The 27,440-nt window shown below is 39.9% G+C and overlaps 1 protein-coding gene across 3 annotated transcripts in view; it reads right to left on the bottom strand.

Moving 5' to 3' along the window:
• The window catches only part of PPP2R5E (protein phosphatase 2 regulatory subunit B'epsilon), a 149,631-nt gene extending 122,506 nt beyond the window's left edge, over window positions 1-27,125 (bottom strand). For 2 of the 3 annotated variants that reach the window (XM_043921211.1, XM_043921214.1), the window contains exons 1-2: window positions 26,531-27,125; window positions 24,153-24,316 (exon numbers count right to left, since the gene is read on the bottom strand). In XM_043921211.1, the coding sequence (XP_043777146.1) occupies window positions 24,153-24,309 (157 nt within the window). In that variant the 5' untranslated portion in view covers window positions 24,310-24,316; window positions 26,531-27,125. The remainder of the gene's footprint in view (window positions 1-24,152; window positions 24,317-26,530) is intronic. The other variant, XM_043921212.1, reaches the window with a different exon arrangement.
• Between the last annotated feature and the right edge of the window lie 315 nt (window positions 27,126-27,440).

Here is a 27,440-nt window from a genome sequence, read left to right as displayed (position 1 = left end):
TTCCGCCTGCCCTGTAGCTCTCTGTCCCCCACTATCATGCGTGTGTTCTCTCTTCACACAACCTCACACTCCTGTCCTCAGAGCCACTTTGCACACATCAAAGGCCCTGCCCATTCCTTGCTAAACCACTGGCTACCCACCCCAACCACAGGGCTTGTGAATGCTATGACCCCCCCTGCCCGCTCCCTGTCGCCCCTCACCCTGTCCCTCTCACAGACTAACTGCACATATTCAATATTTTCATAGGGCCTTAAACGTCACAAAAGACTATACTCTGCTGCCCATTTCTACACCCTTCTGATACCATCACTTGTCCAGATACTTGAGAAAGTATGCCTTCTCTATAAATTAACTAGTACTTCATGAGTATATATTATGTGCCTTTTCTAGTATTAAGTCTTTTGCATATATTAACTTCACTTATTCCTTACAATAAGTCTAAAATACAAGTTCTATGTGCGCCCTCCTTTTAATCGCAAAGGAAACTGAGATGTAGATTATTAAGATTAGTGATCTTAATAACTTAAGATCACTCCAATGTGTGTGTGTGTGCTAAGTCGCTTCAGTTGTGTCTGACTCTGTGCGACCCTATGGACTGTAGCCCATCAGGCTCCTCTGTCCATGGGGATTCTCCGGGCAAGAGTACTGGAGTGGGTTGCCATGCCCTCCTCCAGGAAATCTTTCCGACCCAGGGATTGAACCTGCGCCTCTTAGAGGTCTCCTGCATTGGCAGGTAGGTTCTTTAACACTAGCGCCACCTGGGAAGCCCAAGATCACTCCAACAGTAAATGGCAAAAACTAGACTCAAACTGTAGCCTGTCTCCAAAGTGCATGTTCTTAACCCTGGCCATTTCATCATAAGAAGCCAGAGTGAAGAAAAGGCCCCCAGTCCCTGCTGCCATTATGAGCACTCTCTTTCCACTAAATTATTTAAAACCCCATCTTGTTTTGCTTGCCAGCTTCCTAACTCAATCAGCTTTGGGGCAACAGAAATTAATATGTACCCACCCACCTTCTACATTAGGAGAAGATGTTTCCACAAAGGATTACCTGAATGGATAGAAGGAAGGAAGGTGAAGCAGTGAAATCTCCTGTCTCAGCTTTTCCTTTTCCACACTTTATTTTAAACTTGAAGATTGTGATTACAATCAAATACAAGTCAGTCCATACCTGCACATTTTCAGGTCTTCATAAATGAAGAACACTCTATATAAAAATCAATGATATTTTCAAATCAAAGCTTTCTGGAAATTTATGAGTCCTCGGGTTTTTTAGGTCGGCCTTCAAATTCTGAGTCAAATAACTCTCACAAAGATTTTGCTGCTTACCATTCTTAGCTTATTCTGCAGCCCTGTTGTGAACGGTAAATATTTCCATTACTGCTACTCGCACAGCTCATTATGTTTCAGTTATATATTAGTGTATCATACGCTCTATAATTTAAGAATCATATAATTGTCTTTATTTTTAAGTATTCTGTGATTCAGAGGTTTCACTAAGCCAAATGCCCTTCCTCCTACTCAGCCCCATCCCATCTCATTATTCCAAATTAGAGGTTTGACTCTATGTTACAAACAAATACCTGCAGATGGTAAACTCCTGTGGACTAACAGAACTCAGATTCAAAGCCTAGAGGTGGCTATAGGAAAGCCATTTGAGAGACAAATTACACTTGAAGGATAGGAACGCTATGCCTGGGTCAGCTAAAGTGCAGGGGAAGTACGGCTCAGTAGGACCTGAATTTGGTACACAGGCCTAACAAAAGGGGGCTTGGGGACTGAAGGAATTTCCAGCGTACAAGAAGAAGGGATTACCTGGACAAGGAAATGGCAACCCACTCCAATATTCTTGCCTGAGAAATCCCATGGACTGGGGAGGCCGGGCCCCGGGGTCACAAAGAGTTGGACATGACTGAGCACACACACATCGCTCTCTATACATTTCTACTGGACTTTACAGGTTCCTCAAACTCCTTAGGTCCAAAGCAGAATACAACTCTCCCCAAACCTCTTGTTTTGTATCCCTCCCAGCTTGGGACTTTGGAATTACCTTAGACTTTTTTCTCATCCTCTGCATCCTGGCAGTCTTCAAGACCTGTTTATGTCTCTTGCGAAGAATTTATGGGCCCTGTTTCATTCTCCTGCTTGATTTACTTAATAAAAATATCATGTTGTTGATTTTTTGCCATTTTATTTTCCAGGTTTAAATGTACTGTTTGCAGAGGTAGTACTTTCTTTAGACAATATGAACATATAAAGAAGGTAATCATTTATCCCACCAGCAAATGATAGTTTACATTATTTTAATGTATTACTTGTATTTGAAAAAACAACAGCTTATATATTCTTGGGAACAAAAGTATGGAACTGCTATTTCTTGCTTTGTTTTGTCACTTAAGTAGGAGCATTTTTCTTGTCGTTAACAATTCTCAGGAAGTACTGTCATTCTCTGTGAGGTGCTCTTAAGTTTCTGACAAATAACTCTGACAATTATCTTTGGGAAAAAAAAAAAGGTATTGACACCACAACAGCTGAACCTCCCTGTTTAGCCTAGAGAGTTTGCTGTTTGCCACCTTCTGCAAAAAAAAAAAAAAAATGAATGAATGAATATTTATGCATTTACATAAGCCATCACGATAAAAGAGAATGATTTTCTTCCTGAGTCCATACAGGTATTTATAAAGAAATATGATCCAAAAATCATTATATTTAGATTGTTTAAAAAATTTTTTAAGGGAAACTGAATGACTACTTCATTAAATATCATTACACTGGTCCAGCTGAGCATCAGGCAAGGGGAGGAGAGAGGCTGCTTCCAGCCCAGAAACAACGAGACACAGAGACACTAGCTCTAGTGAACGGCCATCAACAAGGCCCAGTGATGAATATCACTTAGTGGTCATTTCCCTGGGGCTCAGGGAGCATATACCCTGCTCCAGGCACTGCTCCAGTATTTGGGAATAAACACTCATTCTCGGCCCTCAAGGAGTTTACATTCTACCTGGAAGAGAGAGGAAATAAACACATGTCAGGTGATGATAAGAGCTAGGGAGTCAAATAATGCCAGCTAGAGACTGGCAGGAAAGAATACTATTTTATATGGGGATATCAGTGAAGGCCTCTCTGCAAGAGGGCAGAAACAGAGATCTAACAGAAGCAGGGAGCTGTGCAGAAAATCTGGCAGAGAAAGGGCAAAGATAAAGCCCTGAGGCAGGAACAAGATGAGTGTGTCTGAGAAACAGCCAGGAGGGCAGCGGAGCTGGACAGGGTGAGTGAGAAGAGCAGGGTGAGATGAGGTCAGAGAAAGGGCCACACCGTGCAGTCTTACAGCCACAGGAGGGAGTTTAAAGCTTATTCTCAAAGAGATGAGAAGTGAATAGAAGGTTTTAAACATGATTTGATTCTTATTTCGAAAAGTCTGCTCTGGCTGTTGTGTAGAATACAGGGGCAAGGGTGGAAGCAAGGGACCTGTTAGGAGACAGAAGGTTGATGGTGGTCTGGACTTGGAGGTAGGACCAGAAGCGGTGGAAGATTCCACATGTATTTCAAAAGAGAGACAATATCCACTGAACCAAGACCTGAAGTCCTCAGAATATCTTTCGCAGACTGCAAAAATGGCCACAAATTCTTTTCCTCCTTGCATTCACGATGCTGCAGTACAATTTTAGAGCTCCTCCCACAAAGGGGTGGAGTCTTTCTCCACCCTTAGGATTTCATCTTGTTTGTAACTTGTTTTAACCAATAAGATAACAGCAAAAATTATGCAAGAGATTTGAAAAGTACTGAAGCATTAACGATTGCCCTCTCTCACTGCTTCACAGCACCCCACAATCCACCACATAAAGAAAACCAGGCTAACCTGCTACATGGTGAGAGTCAACACAGCCCAGACACCCCTGCAGCCACAGCCAGTCAACCGCCAGCCAATGATCAGACATGTCAATGACACTATTATGCACCAGTTGACTGCAGGTGCAAGAGTGAGCCCAGCAGAGGCCAGGACCATCATGTAGCTGAACCCAACCCCAGCTGCCAAACCACAGAATGGTGAGCTAACTAAATGGCTGCTTTAAGCCACCAAGTTTTGGAATCATTTGTTAAACAGCAAAAGCTAACTGAATACCTTTTGATCCCCCAAACAGAAAGCAAACCACTAAGCTCTCCTGGTTTCTCTAATGGCACTACACAAAAAGTTTCGATTGTAAAGTAAATTGATACGAAATGGGTATGATGTTGATGAGTGATAAGCTGATTAAAAAGGAGAGAGCACAAGTCACAAACTACTGTGTAGCTCATTAAAGTGTGGTGTGTGACAGCCAGGGAGCTGAGTTCTTTGTGAAATAAAATCACCAAGATAAGCATCTCAGAAAACCGTGAGAATAAAAGATTTCACACTGATAGACTTTTTCTTTGCAATGTCCTACACACCATTTCTGAAAACTACAAAGTACTTTACCTCCCTTCTAAACATTAAAAATGATACTTTTTCAAGGTTGTCTAGACAGATGAGTAATTAAAACTCTTTCCTTATAGAAAAGAAATCAATTATATTAAAGAGATCACAACCTGAGATCACGCTTCCTTGACTGATACAGACAGATGGGTAGATAGAAGGCAGAAGGATAGAAGGACAGACATACATACATACAAATAATACTTCCACTATTAACTGCTATATTACGCTATATGGATAAGCTCCTATACATGTTTTCTCATGTTACAACTAACTATATAAAGGCTTAATCTAATGATCACCAATGTTAAATGGATCATTTTATTCCCACATGCTTACTTTCTTTCACTAGTTTGAAAATGTCAAGGTAGAAAGTGAAACCCTCTTATTTCCCCAAAGATAATCACTGTTAACAATCCACTCTGCCTCACAAAATATTTTTTAAAAAATCTGGAAGCCTAAGGAGTTAATGGGAGGGGGCAAATTACCTTTTTTGGAACTGAAACAGAAACTGTTTGGATGGTTAAAGGAAAGCACTTGCCAGAGTTTATGGGCTTAGTTTATATTTGACGTTTGGAAATGTGTCTCCGGGAAGAAAGGAAATTCCTGGGGACAGATGCTGATTACCTCTGTTTCTGAAGCTACGCTCACCAAAGAAAGGCCTCCCAGGGTCACAGGCTGGTCTATTTAAAATATACATTGAGTCTCCTTTCAAGTATAAAGAACAAGGACAGACAGACTGAGTCATCAAAGTATACACAGAAAAATGAAGAGCCCAGAAAATAAAGTTTCTAGTAAAAGAAAATGTTCCCAAATACTGTATAGATTTTCAAAACTATGAACCACTCAGTGTGCCTCTCATGTTACTCAAAAATTTAGCAAGCCACATCAAATCCTTTCACCTCTTAATTATACTCCCTAATGAAGGGACAGAAATATGGAAAACCTAAAATTCACTTCTTCCTGAGTTATTAAAAAATATACTGATGGTAGGGCATGGGAGGCAGGGAGTAGAAGTAGGGAGGGCTTCCTGCAATAACCAACAGAAACTTTTCCTTTTTAATTATGTTAGCTTAAGGCTAGAATTAAAATAAGCTTTTTAGATTTCCTGAACACACACCAAACAAACGACAGACTGGGTGAAGAAAAAAAGTCCATTTAAGAGAAAAAAGAAACTACACAGAGGACCAGAGTAGTAACTTTTACAGCACTTCTTCTCATTAGTCACAAATGAGCCAGAATCAGTGCATCTGAGATGACATAAATACCTACAAGAAAAGTGGGGCCAAAGCGAGAGAAAAGACAAGAACATACACACTCTCTCCTGCAGCACGCTCTTTCACTCATACATCCCCCACATATCCACCCAAAGGAGACTATACAAATGTGACACTTTTCAGGCCCTAGGTGCTAACCCAGTGGAAACTCCTCTATGGTGTATTTTAAGGAGAGCAGTAAAGTGCCAGGTTAGTGTCAACAGCAATTACTGTGAACCAGCAAGTCTGTTTGGTCTACACTTAAGATGTGACAGGAAACTGAGGAGGTTTTATTGTCAAGAAGGTACTAAAATTCTTTTAATGTTTGCATACTCTCTCTGCTTTGCAAAGATGTTTAAATAAATAGTACCCAATGAAGATCCCACAAAATTTTGATATCTGAACCATCAACATATTCATTCACTCTATAAGCACTCGTGCTATGTCTCCAACACACCAGACACAGACAGCTCTAAATCACAGCTGAAGAGACTGAAGATAAAGCCAGAAGAGGAAGGCTTTCAAAGCACTTGGCAACTTTTGATAATCCTTTCAGAGACTGTGCTCTATCCAAAGCAGCACCTTTTCACCTAACCAGGGCAAGCATAGTCATAAACATCTGTCTTTAAAGCAATGTTCAGTTTATTAAACAACTATGTTACATAAAAGTCTGTTCATTTAAAATATATATGTACATTTGTTTAAAAGAATATTTAAGATACAAATCAGAAAAGAAAAAGGAATGAGTCAGCACTGCTTCACATACATAAAGAATTCCTTTCCTATCTGAAGGATAGCTTCAACTCAACAGGTACTCAACCAACAGGGACAATGTGAAGGGACACTATCCTAGACAGTGGGAATATAATCATAAATGGACATGGTCCCTGACCCCAAAGATGGAAATACCATGACAAGGGTCAATCAGCAAGTGTCTGCCATGCGTGAGGTACTGGTCGAGACATATCATAGACATGGCCGCTCAAGCTAATCCTGCAAGGCAGATATTATCAACACTTTACAAATGAGTACGCTGAGGCTCTGAGAAGGTTATGTGTCCAAAGTCACCCAGTTTGCAAGGAAAACTGGCTAGAATTCCAAGACATTGGGCTGACTGGCTCACAAACCTAGCCTCTACCTGTAACCCTACCTTGCTGGCTATGCAACATCTTCATGTCTTAATCATCAGTCTCCCTAGCTTCCCATGCTACCTGTGTATTTATGACCCAGTCACAGCTAGTTCTATATGGCCTGAAGTAAACTCACCTGAAAGACAAAAAAAAAAAAAAAACTAAGCAAGATATACAGAGTTGGGAAAATAAACGTCAAAAATCTGTCTTAAAAATTTTTTTCTAAACAGATGGCAGGGGAAAAAGTCTAGGAACCGTCTCTTGCTTCAACAAAGCTGAAGTCAAACAGTATAGTATACACCTAAAGTGCCTTGCCTTGACTGAAGCTTTCATTTCTCCGAGTTTGAGTCTTCACTTTAAATCTTTAAGATAAAAAGTAAAAATTCAAGGTAGAACAGAATCATCAGCATCTACCAGTTCAAGGAGACAGGTCACTCAGAAGAGAGAGTTCTTTTTGGAATGCATTCCAATTCGACTCCACTCACTGAATTTTGAACTGCCAGTAATTTCTTGGAGCCTTGGTTTCCCTCCTTATATACCTACTTCAGTGTATATACATGCTGTTTTCATGAATGTTTTCAATTCACAGTCACTTATTTGAATTCATTATTTCTCAACAGAAACTGAAGACATATCAATGGGAAAACTCATTATCATGAGACAAGTATGAGAAACAAGCGCTCAGGACATTGTAACCATAGCTTCCCATGGGAAAGAAAAAGGGAAAAAAACCTTCTAGGTTTCTGTTAGTCGCTAAGTCAGGTCTGACTGTGACCCCATTGTAGCCCGGCAGGCTCCTCTGTCCATGGAAGTCTCCAGGCAAGAATCCTGAAGTAGGTAGCCATTTCCTTCTCCAGGGGATCTTCCCACTCAGGGATCAAACCCACGTCTCCTGCATGGCAGGCAAATTCTTTACCATCTGATGAGAAAAGAGTGGTCTGATATTGTAACCATAACTTCCCATGGGAAAGAAAAAGGGAAAAAAAAACTTTCTAGGTTTAGGCCTGAAGAAAGACTAAATACAGGTTCACTGCTAATCAAAATTATACACACATAACAAATTCATAATCTCAGTTCATAAAAACAGCTTTAGGTAAAAACTCACAGATGAAGGAAAATTTCTAACACACCTGAAATTCACACTCTAAACCACCTGCTCCAAAGATACTTTTGCAAAACTCCTAGCAAATTCTTTAGATTTTGGGGGTTGCTTTGGTTTTTTACGATTTTCCAATGTTCCCACTAAATGAAAGATGTTAGGCTGATAACTCTTTCCTATCTGTCCAGGTAGCATCCACCAACGTCTTAACTCCATTTAGCAACCACCTACCGTCCCTCCTGATGTTTCACATGACAATGTTCAGTGTCATCACACACATGCAACTCCCCAAGCCTCCCTCCCCTCAAAGCACCGACACAACAGCTGGGGAAGACAGGTGAGCACAATGCTTCAGCATCCATCATAACACGATGCAGCTCACTCTTGGCTAGACTAGTCCTTGGCTTCAGCAATCTTCTTTTTTTTACAGCTTCCAAATATTTCTTCATTCAAAAACTCATTTTAAATGTTCTCTAAAGTTCATTAGTAAATGTAATACATAGTGATACACTGTTTTGCTTAAACAATTTTGTCTATGTATAGACCAAATAAATTTCAGAAAAACAAAACACCCACTTCCTAAACATGGTATACAAAAATAGATCATCTTCACAGGATTCACTTGAAACCCAAGCCTTAAGATACAATTCAGTGCTATTTATAAATAAATGATAATAACAGTAACAACAATGACAAAGCCAGCTAACATTTATATAATACTTGGCATGAGCTGGGCCCTGCTCCGAGCATTAGCCCTCACTCAACTCATTCAACACTCAAAACCATCCTGTGAAGAAGTTCTTGATCTCTCATCTTGTCCACATGAGTCAAGCAAAACATTACAACTATCTCACCAAGCAGGGCAAATAACTACACAATTATCCTTGTATTTATAGAGAAATGAGTATCAATTATTAACTATGATGCTCTGATGTGAAGAAATTATTCCCTTAAGAGATAGTACAGAATAAAAAGGGGGTATCTTTCTAGCCAGGAAATATATGAAGGTAAAGTGTTACTTTAACAACTAAAAGAAAATTTTCCAGTAAGTAAAACTGCAAAGAAATATAATTTCACCAAGAGCATGCTAATATTAAATATAGATTTGCACTTAGAGGAGTGTACATTGATTCTAAAATCATTCTGAAATTCATTAACCACTGATGTACAAGAGTGGTCCTTTAAGCTCGGACTGTCAAAAATTCCAAACTCTACAGTTCTTTTATTTATTCTGTTGTACACTCCCACAAGTCAGAGTCTGAGACATCACAAACTATCACAAATCCAGTTTTGCTTCAAGCACTGGTACTGAAAAGCACTCACTCCACTCAGTTTTCACCACCCACAGAACTCAGCACAGATAACACCCAATAATTTAAATCATAATAGCTCGGGAAAATTTAAAATTAGCAAGTGATAAAGAGGTGGATTCAATTTTTAACTTCATTCAATTTGTCAAATTTAAAATACTTTCCATTATTTGTTTTTCCCAATCTTCACAGTAACATAATGCTTACCAGTGTTAATTGCTTTGCCTAACTGTGGTTTACTGTTGCTTACATTCTCATTTAATGAGCTTCAAGTGGTGCTGACAGTAAATCTAGCTCTAATCTTTCTAAACCTTTCTTCTATTAATGAATTAAGTCTACTATATTATGTCCCCCACTATTCCAAGCAGCAGTTCACAAAAGAGTGAACTAAAACATGAAAACTTAAGACCATGCACTTTAATAACACAGTGCCATCTATAGAGCATGTAGTTGGACCTACAAGTGGACTTTATTTAGTTTTAAAAGGACTTTTTTCCATTTTGTACACTTCATGTTTATAGTCTGAAAGTAAATTGGTAAAAATTTAAAAAGCAAGTAATGATTAAGTGATTTGTTTTCAAAGAAACTTCAGTGTCAGAAAATGACAAGGATGATGTTACCATGACAAGAAAAAAAGAACTTTTTAAAATTCCAACTCCAATAATAAGACTACCTCAAAATAATCACAATGCTATTTATCATCACATATAACAAAAAAAAATTTTAAAGCATAACACAAGACTATTTAAACATGAAAGACTTCCCTGGTAGTCCAGTGGTTAAGAATCTGCCTGCCAGTTCAGGGCACATGGGTTCGAACCCTGGCCCGGGAAGATCCCCACATGCTGCAAGGCAACTAACCCCACAAGCCGCAACTACTGAATCTGTGCGTCCAGAGCTCAAGCACCACAACTAGAGTTCGTGGGCTGCAACAAAAGACCCCGTGTGACACAACCATGACCCGATACAGCCAAACAAACAAATGACTTATTTTTTAAGGGAATATGTAAACGTGAGGGGAAAATACGCCTCTGACTGGCTGAGTAGGAAGTTTATTTCTGGGTGATGTATATACTCTATCGTTGTATATTTATGGCTATGTACAAATACCCCTGGGCTTCCCTGAGGGTTCAATAGTAAAGAACCTGCCTGCCATTGCAGGAAACACCCTGGGTTAGGAAGATCCCCTGGAGAAGGAAATGTCCTGGGAAATCCCATGGACAGAGGAACCTGGCAGGCTGTTGTCCATGGGGTCACAGAACTAAACAACAACAGACAACAAATACCCTGAGGATCAGGACAAACTTTAACCGAGCCTGAATTATTTGGCCCAACAACCTGAAGAGCTCCATCGGTCTCTGACCTCCAGCTACAATGGCCTTTTGAAAAGAAGCACCTCCTCAGTCTTCTTGTTTTGCTCATCACCATGTTCCCAAAACAGTGCCTGGTACATCACACCACAAAGTAGAAATCTGACGAATGAATGAAGGAACAAATGAACAAAATGAATTAAAGAGCCCACAAAACAACTTCAAAAATGAGAATTTAAGTCCCTTGGATGTGACTGATTTAGCCAGGTCAAATGCAGATTCTTTTCATAGGTATTTGCTTCATATACATATTGAAAAATACCTGCACACAATTTTTTTCATTCAGATCTCACCGAAATTCAACAGCATGAGTACAGGACCTACCACTCGTAAGCCAAGGGTATTTAAAGTATATACCATTTCTAGAACATGCCACTAAACCAGAAATGCCTAAATAAATTCCACCATTAGCTGAAATTCCTTTTACAATGTTGTTATAAGTCTAAACACAATAAAATATAGCTCTATTTAAAATCTTTAGGAAATAACTAAGTTTACGTAGTAAAGCACAAGCTTTTCTCAAAAGCCAAAGGTTACGCCAAGATTTCTCATACCTGAAAAGTTATAGATAGATCTCCTCCAAGATCCAGTCACATCCCAGACTGAAGTGACTGAGTTTTGGAACTTCATCTTAACTGTTATTGATTGAAACATCTTTAAGCTCTCTTAAAGAAAAGGAAAGATAAGTCACTCAGTTGTGTCCAACTCTTTGTGACCCCATGGACTGTAGCCTGCCAGGCTCCTTCATCCATGGAATTCTCCAGACAAGAATACTGGAGTGGGTTGCCATTTCCTTCTCCAGTGGATCATCCTGACCCAGGGGTCAAACCCAGGTCTCCCACACGGCAGGCAAACTCTTTCACCATCCGAGCCACCAGGGAATATTTTATGTCTAAATCACTGTTGTTGTTGCTGTTATTTCAGTCCCTAAGTCGGATTCGACTCTTTGGGACCCCAGAACCACAGCCCGCCAGGATCCTCTGTCCATGGAATTGCCCAGGCAACAACATGAGTGAAGTGAAAGTCACCCAGTCGTGTCCGACTCTTTGCAACCCCATGGATTGTACAGTCCATGGAATTCTCCAGGCCAGAATACTGAAGTGAGTAACCTTTCCCTTCTCCAGGGATCTTCCCAACCCAGGGATGGAACCCAGGTCTCCTATATTGCAGGCAGATTCTTTACCAGCTGAGCCACAGGGAAGTCCAAGAATACTCGAGTGGGTAGCCTATCCCTTCTCCAGGGTATCTTCCCGACACAGGAATCAAACCAGGGTCTCCTGCATTGCAGGTGGATTCTTTACCAACTGAGCTATGAGGGAAGCCCTAGAATAATTTGTCATTTCCTTCTTCAGGAATCTTCCCCACCCAGGAATCAAACCCACGTTTCCTGCATTGCAGGCAGAGTCTTTATTTCTGAGTCACCAGGAAAGCCCTTCTAAATCATTGCTGCTGCTGCTGCTGCTGCTGCTGCTGCTGCTGCTAAGTCGCTTCAGTCGTGTCCGACTCTGTGTGACCCCATAGAAGGCAGCCCACCAGGCTCCCCCGTCCCTGGGATTCTCCAGGCAAGAATACTGAAGTGGGTTGCCATTTCCTCCTCCAATGCATGAAAGTGAAAAGTGAAAGTGAAGTCACTCAGTCGTGTCCGACTTGTAGCGACCCCATGGACTGTAGCCCACCAGGCTCCTCCGTCCATGGGATTTTCCAGGCAAGAGTACTGGAGTGGGGTACCATTGCCTTCTCCATCTAAATCACTAGGTACCATTAAAAATACCAGTTGGTTCTATCATGTGTAGATGTAGCTGAAGAGGCAAACATAAATGGATGCATGGAAGACAGGTGGAACGGAGAGTGCTGAAACTTCCTTTTACTTTTGGAAAGTCCCTTGTATCAATGTGCTTTCAAGTCATTTTGACTTTTGCTCACAAATTAAGGAAAAACACCAGTCCTTCTGATTCATCACTGTAACTTTCTGAAAACTTAATTTGATGAGTCAAAAGGTTGAAACAGCCTTCTGACCCTTAAAAGCAGCATCATTTTTGCGACAAATGTCCTTGAATTCAAAATACTCATTCAAAAAAAGTGTTACAAGTTTACAATGTGGAAGGCACAGTGTGGCTATGATTTCCAATTCTAATGTAGAATACACCGAGAGCTCCTTGAGAGCCTGAAACCACTCTGAACTCTCACCGCATACCCTTATAAGGTATGTCTAAGGTGCAACCCCTCAATGGAGGGGGTCTTCTGGGCATGTTTCGATGAAAGGCTAATTCTAAAGCCTGTATCTTTCCTGTCAGAAGATAGCACTTTTCCTGAAATGGTAGCAAGTCCCAATTTTCTCCAAGTTCTTTTTCATGCTTTAATGTTTTACTCTGAACCATGTTCCAGACACTGACAACTACAAATTAATTACATTAAGACGTAACCTCACCTTAAGATGAAAGTCTTTTGACTTGTGGACACAGCTGGGGAGGGAAGGGGGGACAAATTGAAAGAGCAGCATTGAAACATATATATTACCATATATAAAATAGATAGCCAGTGGGAATTTGCTGTATGGTGCAGGGAGCTCAACCCAGTGGTCTGTGACAACCTAGAGGAGTGGGATGGGGTGGGAGGGAGGTTCAAAAGGGAGTGGACATGTGTGTGTCTATGGCTGACTCTTGATGAAAGTGAGAGTGAAAAAGTTGGCTTAAAGCTCAACATTCAGAAAACTAAGATCATGGCATCTGGTCCCATCACTTCATGGCAAATAGATGGGGAAACAGTGGAAATAGAGGCTGACTTTATTTTTTTGGGCTCCAAAATCACTGCAGATGGTGATTGCAGCTATGAAATTAAAAGACGCTTACTCCTTGGAAGGAAAGTTATGACCAACCTAGATAGCATATTAAAAAGCAAAAACATTAATTTGCCAACAAAGGTCCATCTAGTCAAGGCTATGGTTTTTCCAGTGGTCATATATGGATTTGAGAGTTGGACTGTGAAGAAAGCGGAGTGCCAAAGAATGGATGCTTTTGAACTGTGGTATTGGCAAGACTCTTGAGAGTCCCTTGGACTGCAAGGGGATCCAACCAGTCCATCCTAAAGGAGATCAGTCCTGGGTGTTCATTGGAAGGACTGATGCTGAAGCTGAAACTCCAATACTTTGGCCACCTGATGCGAAGAGTTGACTCACTGGAAAAGACCCTGATGCTGGGAGGGATTGGGGGCAGGAGGAGAAGGGGACGACAGAGGGTGAGATGGTTGGATGGCATCACCGATGCAATGGACATGGATTTGGGTGAACTCCAGTAGTTGGTGATGGACAGGGAGGCCTGGCGTGCTGCGGTTCATGGGGTTGCAAAGAGTCGGACACAACTGAGCGACTGAACTGAACTGAACTGAACTGATGGCTGATTCACACTGACACGTGGCAAAAACCAATACAACATTGTTCAGCAATTATCCTCCAGTTAAAAATAAATAAATTTTTTTGAAAAGACAAAAAGTCTTTCATGGTGCCTACATAAATCGATGGAATTTTGCCAGACCTCTTCCTTCACAACACTGTGTACTCTGAAACATGATGCAGGCCCACAGGAGTGACTCAAAGAAAGATCAATGGCAACCAGAAAGCAAGCGAAGGGCTATTTATTAAGCCACCAACCACACATTAGCAGTTTGCCCACACGATCTCATTCCTCACAAACACCTTGGGACGTATGAGTCCCCCTTTATGAAAGTGGAAACTAAAGCTCCAAAGAGGTTAAATACCTGATCTCAATTCATAAAGCTAAATATCACCCAGGCTTGAACCCAGACCCTTTCCTACAATATGCTAGTTCCCAAAGATGAGAAGATGAATGGTAAAAAAAAAAAAAAACACTGCCAGGGACTTCCCTGGTAGTCCAGACGTTAAGACTCCACCCTTCCACTGCAGCGGGTGCACGTTCAATCCTGGTCAGGGAACTAAGATCCCACATGCCACTGTCCAGCCAGAGAAAGAAACAAGGGGGGGGGGGGGGGGGGGGGAACCATCATGGCAAGAATGCTACCTGTTTATCAACTATCTGGACTTTATGGCGACCGGGACAACAGGGATCCAAGGGAGGCATCTTCCCTCTCCCGCCTCTGTGAGGTGCCAACTACCCTTTCTGTCTGCCTCTCGGTGGCACGGCCTGGGCCTTTCCAAGGAGCTGAGTCTGGGAGGCCTGTGACTCTCCCTCAACTCTTCCCCATCACCACAGTGCTACTGCCAGCCTGGCGGCTCCCTGCTCTTCTATTCTCTGCCTCTCTTTCTCATCACCTCATCTCCTCACAATTTTCAGGGTTGTTACAAGAGGTAGTAAGATGATTCACCTAGGAATTTTAGCATAGGAATTTTAGGACCCTAGTCATCTTAGCATAGCATGAGCAAGAAAGTTGTTAGGTCCAGTGCCCACCTGTGTTCATCCACCACTAATGCATATAATGCAGAAGGCCTTGGCTTTGAAACCAGATGGGCCTGGGGTCCCAACTCAGGCTCTCTCTACCCTCTATCAACAGCAAACCTCCCATGCTCTTTGTGTTGTTGAGAAGCGTCACTGCAACACCATGTGGTACATCGCCCGGCATAGGGCAGAACCAAGAGATGGTGCTTCTCTTCTGCTTCAGTGGTTACTAAATCATTTCTTCACCAGCAAAGACAACCTGAGCTTCTCCACCCGACTTCTTCCTGGTCTACAGCTGTTCAAGTGAAAATGCTGTTTACAGGCACTCTCAATTTTACCAATGGTAGTTACATGCATTCAGCTTAATTTTTCAAAAGACACTGATCAAAAATTTTCCAGCCAACCACACTGGAGTCACGTAGCAACATCTACCTTCAAACACCTTTTAAAATTCTGTTTGATACCAAAAAGAATTAAAAATCAGAAGACATATGCAGGAGAAATCTCTTGACATGAGATCTCCTTTCTATAGAAAGGGGTCACATGGCAAACTCTCTCTCTCTCTGCTCTGAGCAAATGGACACCCACCACCCAAGGCAATGGTTGCTAGCCTTTGGGAGAAACTCCTTTGAGAATCTGATGAACACTCTAAACCCTGTGCCCAGAAAAATGTCAATCTGCACAGAGACACAAAATACTGCCTGGAATTTCACGAGGGTTCAGAGCCCTCTGAAACCTACCCATCAACAGCAAAGAGCCCTCAACAAGGAACCATCTACGATATTCAAACTGATTCAAACTGGCAAAATCGTCCATTTAGATTTTGTTTCTTTAAAGTGCAATAAACTCAAAAGCCTAGACAAAAACCTCAAGAAGATAAAGAAGTTTTCACATTCAACTCTCCACATCTGGGTTCAGTGTCAACTCTTTCTGGCTCAAAATAAAATGCTATAAATTTAACAAGGCTCAAAACCTGAAAAGAAGGTTCTCTCTTTGAAGCAAAACATCAAAATAAAGAGATGCCCAAGGCTAGTGAATGTGCTGGGAGGGCGGGCAAGGGAAAAAGAGGTTAAAATACAAAGTATTAAGAACATCTACACACTGTTTTTCAGTATCATCCTTTTTAATTTTCTATGTCTGTGTATGTTCTCAACATGCATTACATATTTACATAACAGCACATGTATATATAATATATAAACAGAAATACATGTTATTTTTACTGACAGGAGTAAGCAATCACAAAAAAGTTTGTAAATCCTGTCCTACTAGACAACTTCCAAAATTAGTTTACCTAACAATAGTTTCTCCTGGGTAACTCTCCACAAATGGAATTTCCCTTGAAAATAATCACATTAGCCATCTTTCTTAGTCCTGAAATGAGAAGTTGGTTTCAAACTGACTCAACAATAAAGCTGAGATTGTTCCACAAGAACCAGTTCCCTCTTTTGCTTTTAACGTCTAATTCTCATAGCTCCACTCACTCCGTATTTTTCTACCTAAGTGGAAATAATCCATGTAATGAATTAAAGAAATAAAAAATAAACTGAAAACACTGGTGAGCATTTTCCACCACGCAGTTCTTACCATAATTGTGACAGTTAAACTCTTCAACTCCTACAATGTCCCCAGCACTGAGCTAAATGTTTTACCTGCCTGATGGTACTTAATCTGACTCTCTTAGGTGGGTTCTAATACACTCCCCATTTTGAAGATATAAAGCCAATGCTCAGAAGTCACATGGCTGTGAATGGACCTGGAACTCAAACCTACATGTGTGTGACCCCAGAGACCATTCTTACCTCAGGGAGGGTACGTGCCTCCCTCAAGTAATATATGATACATATATTAGGTATATACTGTTATATATTAGGTAACAATAATAATATACAGTTAACATATGCATAAGTTCTTTTATGCATAATTGTACTATAATATAAAAATAAGATGCCTGGTTTTTTAAATAAAATCTTATAATACCAAAGGTAGAAAAGTATTTTTAAGTGGCAAAAGACAATGTCACTGGAAAACAAATCAAAGAATTACTTTAGTTAGCCTTTATGGAATATCGAGAAACTTTACTGTTCTTTTTCAAGTGCTACAAAATCTAATTAATATTAAGAGTTAACATTATCATAAAATAAATGTTTTAAAGATGAGAAAATCTGACCATAAAACACTGCTCTGAAAGTTCATTATAAATCAGATATTCTCTCAAACTATATTAAGAAAGAATGTCTGATGATCTGATCAGCCCATAATTCAGTCCCCAAACACCAGCAGAAAAAAGAAATTTCCTTGTACTTAACATCTTAACTTGTGCAAAATCAAAGTGATGAATCCCCTAAGTAAAAGGAATGACTCTTAGTGTACCATACATATAATCCCCTCTATTCTTTCTCCACAAGATACCACTTCTGTTTTTAGCCTGAAACACGGAGAATTACACAGAACATAAACCCATTCTTAGCATTTTAAGTGAACACTTAGCGATCCTTTAAAACTGATAAATCTTCATTAAACAAGTTTACCATTTTGTGTAAATTGCTAGTTAAAATCTGCATGGCCTGGATTTGAGGGGAAGAATTTTAGTATTTAGAAAGGAAAAACAAATGTCTATACTGCTGTTACTAATAACCTCAATGTTGTGATCTAACAATGTTCATTCATTCGCTAATACTTATTGAATATCAACTATGTATGAGGCACGGGTCTAGACCCTAGAGATAGATAAGTGACACAAGGTATTCACACCAAAGATTACATTCTCATGGGGGATGAGAAACAGGTAACATACAAGTGAACAAAGATAAAATAATTTCAGATTATAAATACGATGCCAAAAAAACAATAAAATGATAGAAATGTCAAAGAAGATCATTTTTTAAAGTGATGCAGGATGGTCCATAAGAGGGTCCTATTTGAGCTGAAATTTGAAGAATGATACAAAAAGAAAGTTCTAAGTAGAAAAGGACCACCTCACCTTATGAGAGGTTTTATTTCGCAATTTAATTAATTTTTATGTCTTGGATGGGTTGTATCCTGGAGAGACCCACTTTATGATGAATTCTGTTTAAAGCTTACAATATTTACTGATAAGTATCCAACGCATCTGTGCACACACAAAGCTAACCTGATAAACAGGAAAAACAGTAATAATAATAATTTCCCAATCTTTTAGTCTAAGCCAGAAGCTCTTAACTCTGGGGAAAGAGCAGTAATGATTATGCTAAATCCTTGAGAATCTGATGAAAGCAATGAACTCTGTCCTCCCCCCTCCCCCTCAAAAAATGCACATACACTGAAACTTTACATAAAATTTTAGGAGGTTCTTAGAACCCTGAAGTTCATCTATAACACATACACACTATCCCCAACCAGAAATCCATGATAAGAATTAAGCAGTAATTATCATACTCAGATGAGATGGATATGAATGCAAGCTACCACTCTACTTTTAAATGATTCACAAATCAGGAATGCTTACTCTCAATTTATTTTGGCCCACATAAGACTCTGTACAGGAATTTTCTCTATGCTACAGGAACAAACTATTAGGATAGATACAGATATAGTTAGATATATATAGATATACAGATACACACACACACACAAATTTATATATATACATGTATGAAGAGAGATAGATAAATTCCCACCTAAAAGTGAATGAAATACCTCTTCACTACAACTACTGTAATCTTTCACACATGATAACAGCGTAATTTGAGATTTGGTTTTGTACAAAATCTTATAATTTCTTCCCCCAAGGAAAAATATTACCACATTGCTTCAAAGGCTGCAAAGCTGAACATTAACACCTATTAACTTACAGATGTTCTTCTGGTTCAAAAGCAAAGCTTATGATTATTTTTTTTTAAACCATTCACACATCACACACACACACACACACACACACACACACACTACAATTTAGTTGCCTAAGGAATATACATCAATTACAAATTACAAAACAGAAACAGACTCACAGACATAGAAGAAAAACTCATGGTTACCAAAGTGGGAAAAGGGAAGGGGGTAATAAATTAGAGGAGTTTGGGGTTAGCAGATTTAAACTACTATAAAACAGGGAAATAACAAGGCCCAACAGGGAATTATATTTAATATCTTGTAATAAACCATAATGGAAAAGAAAATAAAGAATATACATCACTAATCTCAGGTACAAACTAGATCACTAGATCAATGGTTCTTAACCTTTTTTGATTCCAATATCCCTTCAAGAATTTGAAAAATGCTATAGAATTCTCCCATTTAAAAAAAAATGGACATATGCATACAAAATGTGCATATAATTTCAGTCTGCTCAGGGCATTTCAAATTAAATCAAGGGTTTAAAAATGCCTATACCTACAATACAAGTATATTATGGCTGCCTGTTTCTGGGAAGGGGAACTAATTAGGAAAACCAACTTGGAAGGAAGACTTTTCATTACATATCCTTTTGTATTTTTCAAATTGGAACCACGTAACTCTATTATCTATTCAAAACACTAGTAAGTTAAAAATAAAAAAGCATTACACTCAAATATGTGGCAGGATACCAATGCAGAAGGTAAAAAAATCTCCAAATAAAGATATTTAAAATAACTAGTCTACTAAATTCAACATATTTGCACACTGTTTCTTCATATTTGGGGGTTGAAAGAGGTTCAAGACCACAAAACTATGCTCTTGTTTCCTAATTTTCAGAGAAATTTCCAGTTTCAACTTTTTGCTGCAAAAATATAAAAGGTCAAATAATAATTTCATATTATTCATGTTCTAACTTCTGAAACCTCAGTTAAATGACACTAGTCAGTAATGCATTGGATTTGGTACTGCCGTATCTCTTTGATTTTTATTATCATTCCCATATGATAGATATGGAAACCAAGCTTTCTGAAGTTAACTCACTTGCCCTGGGCAACAAAGCTAGAAGTTAGCTAGAACTCTTGCAGGAAACAAAGCCTCTGTACCTCCTCCCATGCAACACTGCAGAGTAACCTCCATGGAGGAAGGTGAACACTAAAATCAAGGATACTATTTCTCAGGCGATCATTCTCATCATAAATACAGTTTAGAGACCTAGTCCATTATAAAAACTGGGAATTCCATCTGCATTTTCCTATACACTACCCAAACCAGATACAAATGAAAGAGAGGAATTATCCCATCTAACAATTTCAAAAGCACAAAAACTAGTTTTAACTTGAAATTATTTAAGTCCTTACAAACTGTCAACCCTATAAAATAAAAATTTTATGCTGAATCATAAGCTTAAAGTTAAAAAAAAAAAAATCAGAGAATTAGTGTCACAGAAATGTTACCCATGTAAAGGTTTCAATATCAAGAGGCAAAGAGTTTCTTTCTGCTGAACAGTACCTCCAGGCATCCAAGTTTTTGGAATGTTTGATACCGACTGTTCAAACTATAAGCAAAATGTCTCAGAAATGTATGATGAATTGTGAGCCTAGCAACAACGATGCCACTTTCATTATAATCACATTTTCAAAGAGGTGGTAGTTTTCAAAAACATCTCCCTCAAATCTAAATTTATATAATCGTTTAAAGTTAAAAAGAGAAAGAAATAAGGAGTGGGTAGAGAACATAAACCACCTAAGCAGATAACAGCTCCTAGAAGTTATTATTATTATTGCAATTATTATTCATGGGTGTGTGTGTGTATCTGCCTAAGTGTTTATCTCATTCTAGGTCCTTGTCAAAGTCTGCTTCATGTCCCGCTATGCAGGCACCCAGGAAGCATCAAAGTCTTTACTTTCTTCTGAAGCTCGTAAGGTACGCAACCTCTACTGAATTTCACTTATGAGGAAAATGAGGAAAAGTCCTTCAGGCTTAAAAACTTTAGGACCTTCTGAAAACACTTTCAGAAGTACTTCATGGAGAAAATTCAGATGTCTGTATGTCAAGGTCTATCCTGCAATTTCACAATTGCAGGAAAAGCCAGGTCACTCTAATATATTAACACAGACAGAATTACATGCTGGTGCTGCTTTCTGCAGAAAATAAAATCACTAATACAAATTTCAAAACCCCACCTATTAGAAAAAGAGCAAAAGAGATGAAACTTTCCTTTCGCTTTTTTACAGTTCTGCAAGTAAAGAGACTTTTAAAATGCTAAGCAATAATGGTAGTGTTACTTAAAGTCAGTCAAATACTATGACGTCTGTAATAAAAATTTTTATAGGGCAAACACACAAAATAAGTCATCATTAATGAATACCTAATTTTTGAGCTTTCAAAAATTATATATTAAAAATGTTATTACATAATTACTATGTTTATACAATTTCCATTTTCAAACTCCCCTAAAATTAAAGACCTTAAGGACATGTTTTTACTTTATTCTTTAAAGCAACTCCCAAAATTCAACTGCACTTTATACTGCACCCCCAAATAAAACTAACTCAAGCCTTCCAAGTTAGTCAAAACAATTCTATAGAAAATTAAATCAGTAACTAGCCTTTGGCATGCATATATAATTTATTCTGGTTTTTCCTAAGGAAATGGCAAAAAAAAGAAAAGAAATTCGTCTTACATTTTCATTATGTTCATAAACCACTTCCTAAAGTTGTAAGGCACACAAACAAAAGTCAATCCATTGTAAGAACAACAAATGTCATTCAACAAACTCTCTACATTCACTATAATCATCAAGAACATACACACATTTCTATAGTCTGTACATGACTATACTTCTTTGTTATTCTCAGGATATGGAAATCTAACTTATGGAATGCTTCCTAAATATTTTCCCAAAACGTGCTTATTACACAAGAATCACTTTTAGTCTTTCTAGAATTAAGCTTGTAGATGTATCTAGTATTATATGATCTTGTTGCTCTCCAATGCTCCTATGCTGGCAAAATATACAAGTTCACAAAAATCTTGGAAATTTTTCAGTACTACCCGACTACATTTAAAATATGAGAAAAAGAAATACAAATAGCCAATAAACACATGAAAAGATGCTCGGTGTCACTAATCATTAGGGAAATAAAAGCCACAATGAACTACCACTTCATGCACATTATGATTGTTATTATCAAAAAAAGAAAAGAACAAGTGTCAATGAGAATGTGTAGAAATTGGAAGAAGCCTTGGGCATTGCTGGTAGGAATGTAAAATGGTGCAGCTGCTGTGGAAAATAGCATGGCAATTACTCAAAAAATTAAACATATGACCTAGTAATTCCACTTCTGGGTATATACCCAAAAGAAGTGAAAGCAGGGACTCAAGAGGATATTTACACACCCATGTTCATAGCAGCATTATTCTCAATAACCAAAAGGTGGACAAACAGTAAGTTTTGTGTGCGTGACTGTGTGTGTGTGTATGTGTGATGGAATATTAATCAACCTTTAAAAAGGAAAGAAATTCTGACACGTGCTACAACATGGATGAATCTTCAGGACATTACACTAAGCAAGATAAGCCAACCACAAGAGAGACAAATATTGTAGGATTCCACTTATACAAGATATCTAGAGTATTCAAATTCATAGACAGAAAGTAGAATGATGGCTGCAAAGAGGTCAGGGGCAGAGGTAATGGGGAGGTAGTATTTATTTAATGGATACAGGATTTCAGTTGGGGAAAGATGAAAAAGTCCTAGAGATATGAGACGGTAATGGATGCCTTCACAATGCAAAGGTAAATGCCATGCTTAATGCATACTTAAAAATAGGTAAAATGATCAATATTATGTTATATATATTTTACTACATTTTTTTAAATAAGGTAAGAAACAACAAAGTATTGAAACATGTTGAAACGTGCCAAATTTGCCCCATGCATGCCTCTTTCACTACTCACAAAACCAACATCATGGCTCTGAGTGGTCAGTTAGATTCCAATTTAAATATTTACCATGGATCCCAAGAAATTAATATAACAAAGTTTAAATCTGTTCTAAGAAAGTTTAAACTGCTTCCTCAGAATAAAGTCCTCTGCCAGACAGAGATGACAGTAGTTATCATCAGTCCATTTCAGATTAAATAAATTAGTAAAGAACCCAATATACCTCCCAACTTTGTAGTTCAAGCATGGTTACTTTTATCCCTAGCAAGTTTTCCTTTCATTTTTCTTTCAAAATCTCATAGACTACTTTCATTTTTACCAACAAAATCTTTAGTCAAAAATTTTCTCCACCAAACTCATATGAGATCATCTTCATTAACTGTAGATATATCATCTCTACAGTAATCAATATTCATTTCATGTCCACCAACTTCAAGTTTATACTGGGAAAAACATAAGCATAAATTCATATGGGAAAAACAGAAGCTTGAAATATCCTCCGCTACATTTTCTAGTCACACTCCAGCTTTTCTTATACCTTTCTTATATTACCTTTGTAACAATTTCACAAATCATTATAGAAATAAATGTTCACTAACTAGCAACCAAGTTTTTTATTTCCTTTGAGCTTAAAAGAAACCAAGTTTTTTTTATTCCTTTGAGAATAAAGTCTAATTTAGAAAAAAACAGTTCTCATAAGAACTTATCCATAATTAATTCCACAAACAAGAATGATCATCAAATCCATTTCCTGTTTGTACTATCTGAAAACAAGAATGCGTGTAATCAATTACTGACCATTTTTTCTCAATTTTAAAAAATGAATTATTTTGAGTATCCTTTTCTATATGTAAGTTCATGGTACCATATCCTCTACTACTTCCTGTGATTAAGATTGTATAGGTGTCATTGCATACAATGTATACATCTAAATCTCAACAGAAGAAAAAAAGAAAAACACAGACCCAGACATCTTAGTATATGTGCTGCTGAAGCAAGCACCAGACCCAGACATCTTAAAATTTCTGTGGTATTCAGTTTTTCTACTTATCAATGTGAGAGATACTCCTGATAATAAGTTTTTTTCATCTGTCCATGGCTATTTAGGTTCAATTGAGCCCTCTAAAAGTGGGAGTGGGTATACCTGGTCACAGACCAGTAACTTGTCTAAAACATGTCTGAAAAGTCTCCCATTCCTTCAACTTGCAACAAAGAATTTTAACAAATATGGTACAAAAAGAAAATTATATACAGATATAAAAAGATCAACTGAAAAGGAATCCATCACCTGGTCATGAGCCTTACCTTTTAGCAGCGGCAGAGGTGTTAACTCAATAGGCTTGCCTTGAGACCTAAACTGTGAGGAACTTTGCGACCTCTTCTGTCTGGCTTTTCTGACGGACTTCCGAGAAAATCCGTCTACTTTATCCACTGATGGAGGAGTAGTTGGTGCTGAGGACATATCCCTACTGAAGAGAAAGAAGTATCATCCACACACCCCCAAGGTGGAAGCAAACAAGTGAGTTACACAAATTCTAAAATTCCCACACACTTTTTTTGAAAATGGGAATATGGGGAAAAGAAAGCAAATAAAATTAATTAACAGTTCTATGTTCAATGGGAAAGCAGAAAAACTTGGTGGAAAATAGAATATAAGTACTACATAAACAATATTGTAATGCTAATGCCTTGTGCTGCTTCTACAATATGCAGTAAAGATGTTCGTTTATACCTGAAAAAACTCTTCTAAGCCATGTATGCGTTTTCTAACTGCACAGCTCTTCTCATCTTGAGATCCTAAATTAATTTTGGAGCTATTCTGCAACTGGAAAACTTCCATCGATACATTTTCCCAAGATATTTAATATTATGAATGGGCTCTGGGGTTGAAATCCTTATGGTACTTCAAGAATCTGCACCAATGGATCACAGCAAGGTGAAATTTACAAATTCTGAACTACTAAGGCATGACTTTTTAATGCAATGTGCTAGCTAAGATAAACGACACCATACCACCAATGACAGGCTAGATTACTTTAAACAGAACACATAAAGGGCATAATTAAAATCATTTCAAAGAAGTCTTCTTTTTGAATGAAGCCATCTGATGTTACTAAAGCTTAAAAACTATGATGAAATCATGCAGCAAAATTAATGCAAAAACCTAAATTCACAGCCTACTGAGGCAACAAAGTTGAGTTCCCTTGAAGTTCATCATCAAATATTAATTTTCATTCGGTAAACTAATGGAACAGAACAGTTCCTTGAGATTTTTTTAACCTTCTCAAATTATTAAAATGAAGGCTATTTCCTAAAAGTAACAAGCATTAAGCTCAGTTTCATTCACCAATTTAAACAGATGCCCTCATTTCCATGGCACCGAGGCTCCACCATGCCCCATGCAGAATGAATGGCAGTCCTGAATAGAAATAAGGCACATAGTGGAAATGCTGAAATGCAATCACTCACCTGTCATCCCTACATAACACGAGCGGTTTTTAACCTCTAAATAAAAGAGTAAGGGAGTTTCTTCCTGAACGTGTGAGAATAAAAAGTTACCTGGATTAGCTGGATTCTGACAGAGCAAAAATAACAAAAACAGAAACCAAGAACAAACAAAACCTTATACTGCTGAGGTTTGGGATGCTGAAGTCCCGTTTGGCTCTCTTTTTTTAAAAAAAAGTTTTTTAGCAATCTACCTAATTTAGCCTCAAATACAATGTGATAGATAATTGCGAAGCATGAATGACTGTAGGAGAAGTAAGATCACTTAGAACTAAATTTTCATAATGACTGCATCTACAACAAGCTCCACATCATATCTGTATGTTGTAAATTTAGGGGCAGTTTTTCCAATCTGGTATGTGAGTTATTTAGATTACATGTAACCCTCACAACACAAAATTTCCGTAAATCCTGTTCCTCCATCACTCGTTTTGTCTCCCCTTTATTCTTCACGTCTCATCTTAGAGATAAGTTACCGGTAGCAAAAAAACAAAAAAAAAAAAATTTTTTTTTTTAATCACTTGACCCTTATGCCCGCGGCCCAGGATAAACGTCAAGGATCTCAACCCTAAAGCGCTGCAGAACTGAACGTGCAGTAGCAGCGGGTCGGTGCAAAGCCCGGGGAAACAGGTTTCGCCCCGGACTAGGGCGCCCAAGCTTTATCATCCTCTGAGCAGCGGGCACGGGGCATTTCCAAGGCTCAGGATAATCCAAAGTGGGTGCTGGGGTGGAGGAGAAAGACAGACAAGAGGTTGGTCTGTAGGGATGCTCACATACTCCCTTTGCTCCCACCCACCCCATCCCCCCACCACCCCAAGCCCTGGAGAAGCTAAGCTGCTACAGAATCCTTCTCACTACACCAATCCCCCTTTCCTCCCCCCTCCGCCGCCGTCAGTGGATAAAGGGGGACAAGAATACGCCTCCAGTGCCGGAAGGTGGAGAAAAAGGGGGGGAGGGGGCAAACAGAACGAGAGACAACATCAGAAGCAATTGCAGGTAAATCAGACAAGTGGGACCGGCGCTCCCTCTCCCGCACCTCATCCCACCGCACCCCTCGCCAGCTCGGGCCAGGCCTTTCCCGAGGCCGGTGCCCTGCGGGTTCTCCAGGAGGACGGGGAAGAGGCAAGCAAGGAGAAAAGGAAAGCAGACAAGCCGCGGAGCTGGAGGGACGAAGTTACCTTGAAGCTTCTGGAGAAGAATCCAAAGATGATCTGTGGTTTCGGAGGGGCGGGAGACGGGAGAGAGGGCCGCAGCGGGGGCGGGTGGCGGGACTGGGACGTGCAGGGGGAGGTCCGGACAGCGGCAGGGAGCCCGGGGCGACGGCTGTCCGGCGCGGCGTCCCTCCGGTTCCGCGGCGGCGGCGCCTCTAGGCCTCACAGCCGGACCTGAACCTCAGCGCTCCGGCGGCGGCGGCGGCGGCGGCCTCACGATCCTCCCCCGCGGGCCCGTCCCATCAAATCGGCACCGACCCCGTTGCGGCTCCGCCGGTGGCTCCTCGCTCACATTCCCGGCGGGCGGCGCCTCTGCTCGTTGCCTCGGACCCGGCGGCAGAAGCGACGACGAGGGGAGGGGGGAAGGGAGGGAGGAAAACTGAAGCCGCAGCGGCAACAGGAGAAGGAAGGAGAAAGAGGAGGAGTCGCTGGGGCTGGAGCCGCCACTGCCAGAGCCGCCGTTCGGTACCCGCGGTGGGTCCCCGTCAATGCCCCTTTCTCTCTCCTATTGTCAATATCACCGGGCGGCTGAGTCCATGGCACACGCGCAACCGAACCTTCTCGCCAGCAGCGCCCGCCTCCGGCGCCCACTCACTGGAGACTTCAAACGGGAAGCGAGGCCTCATTGGTCGGCGTTCGCCTTCACTCCCCTGTCAGCAAGTTCGGCTGAGAGCCGATCGCGGATTGGCGGCGGGGGGGCGGAGAAACAGGAGGGTGGGAAGAGAGGAGACCGAGGATTGGACTGAGGCGAGAGGAACCCGGATGCAGCCGCGTTCTCAGGCCGCGCGGCCGCCGCTTCCGCCAAGCGGTAGGGTAGGCTGAGGAAGAGAACTGCTTCAGCGACTAGGCCTAACTGGAGCTGCTAAAGCTCAGGAGG

The sequence above is a fragment of the Cervus elaphus genome, chromosome 12 (genome assembly GCF_910594005.1).
Source record: "Cervus elaphus chromosome 12, mCerEla1.1, whole genome shotgun sequence".
Classification (NCBI taxonomy): domain Eukaryota; kingdom Metazoa; phylum Chordata; class Mammalia; order Artiodactyla; family Cervidae; genus Cervus; species Cervus elaphus.
Note: the sequence above shows the minus strand (reverse complement) of the source record. Positions and strands in the feature narration are given on the sequence as shown.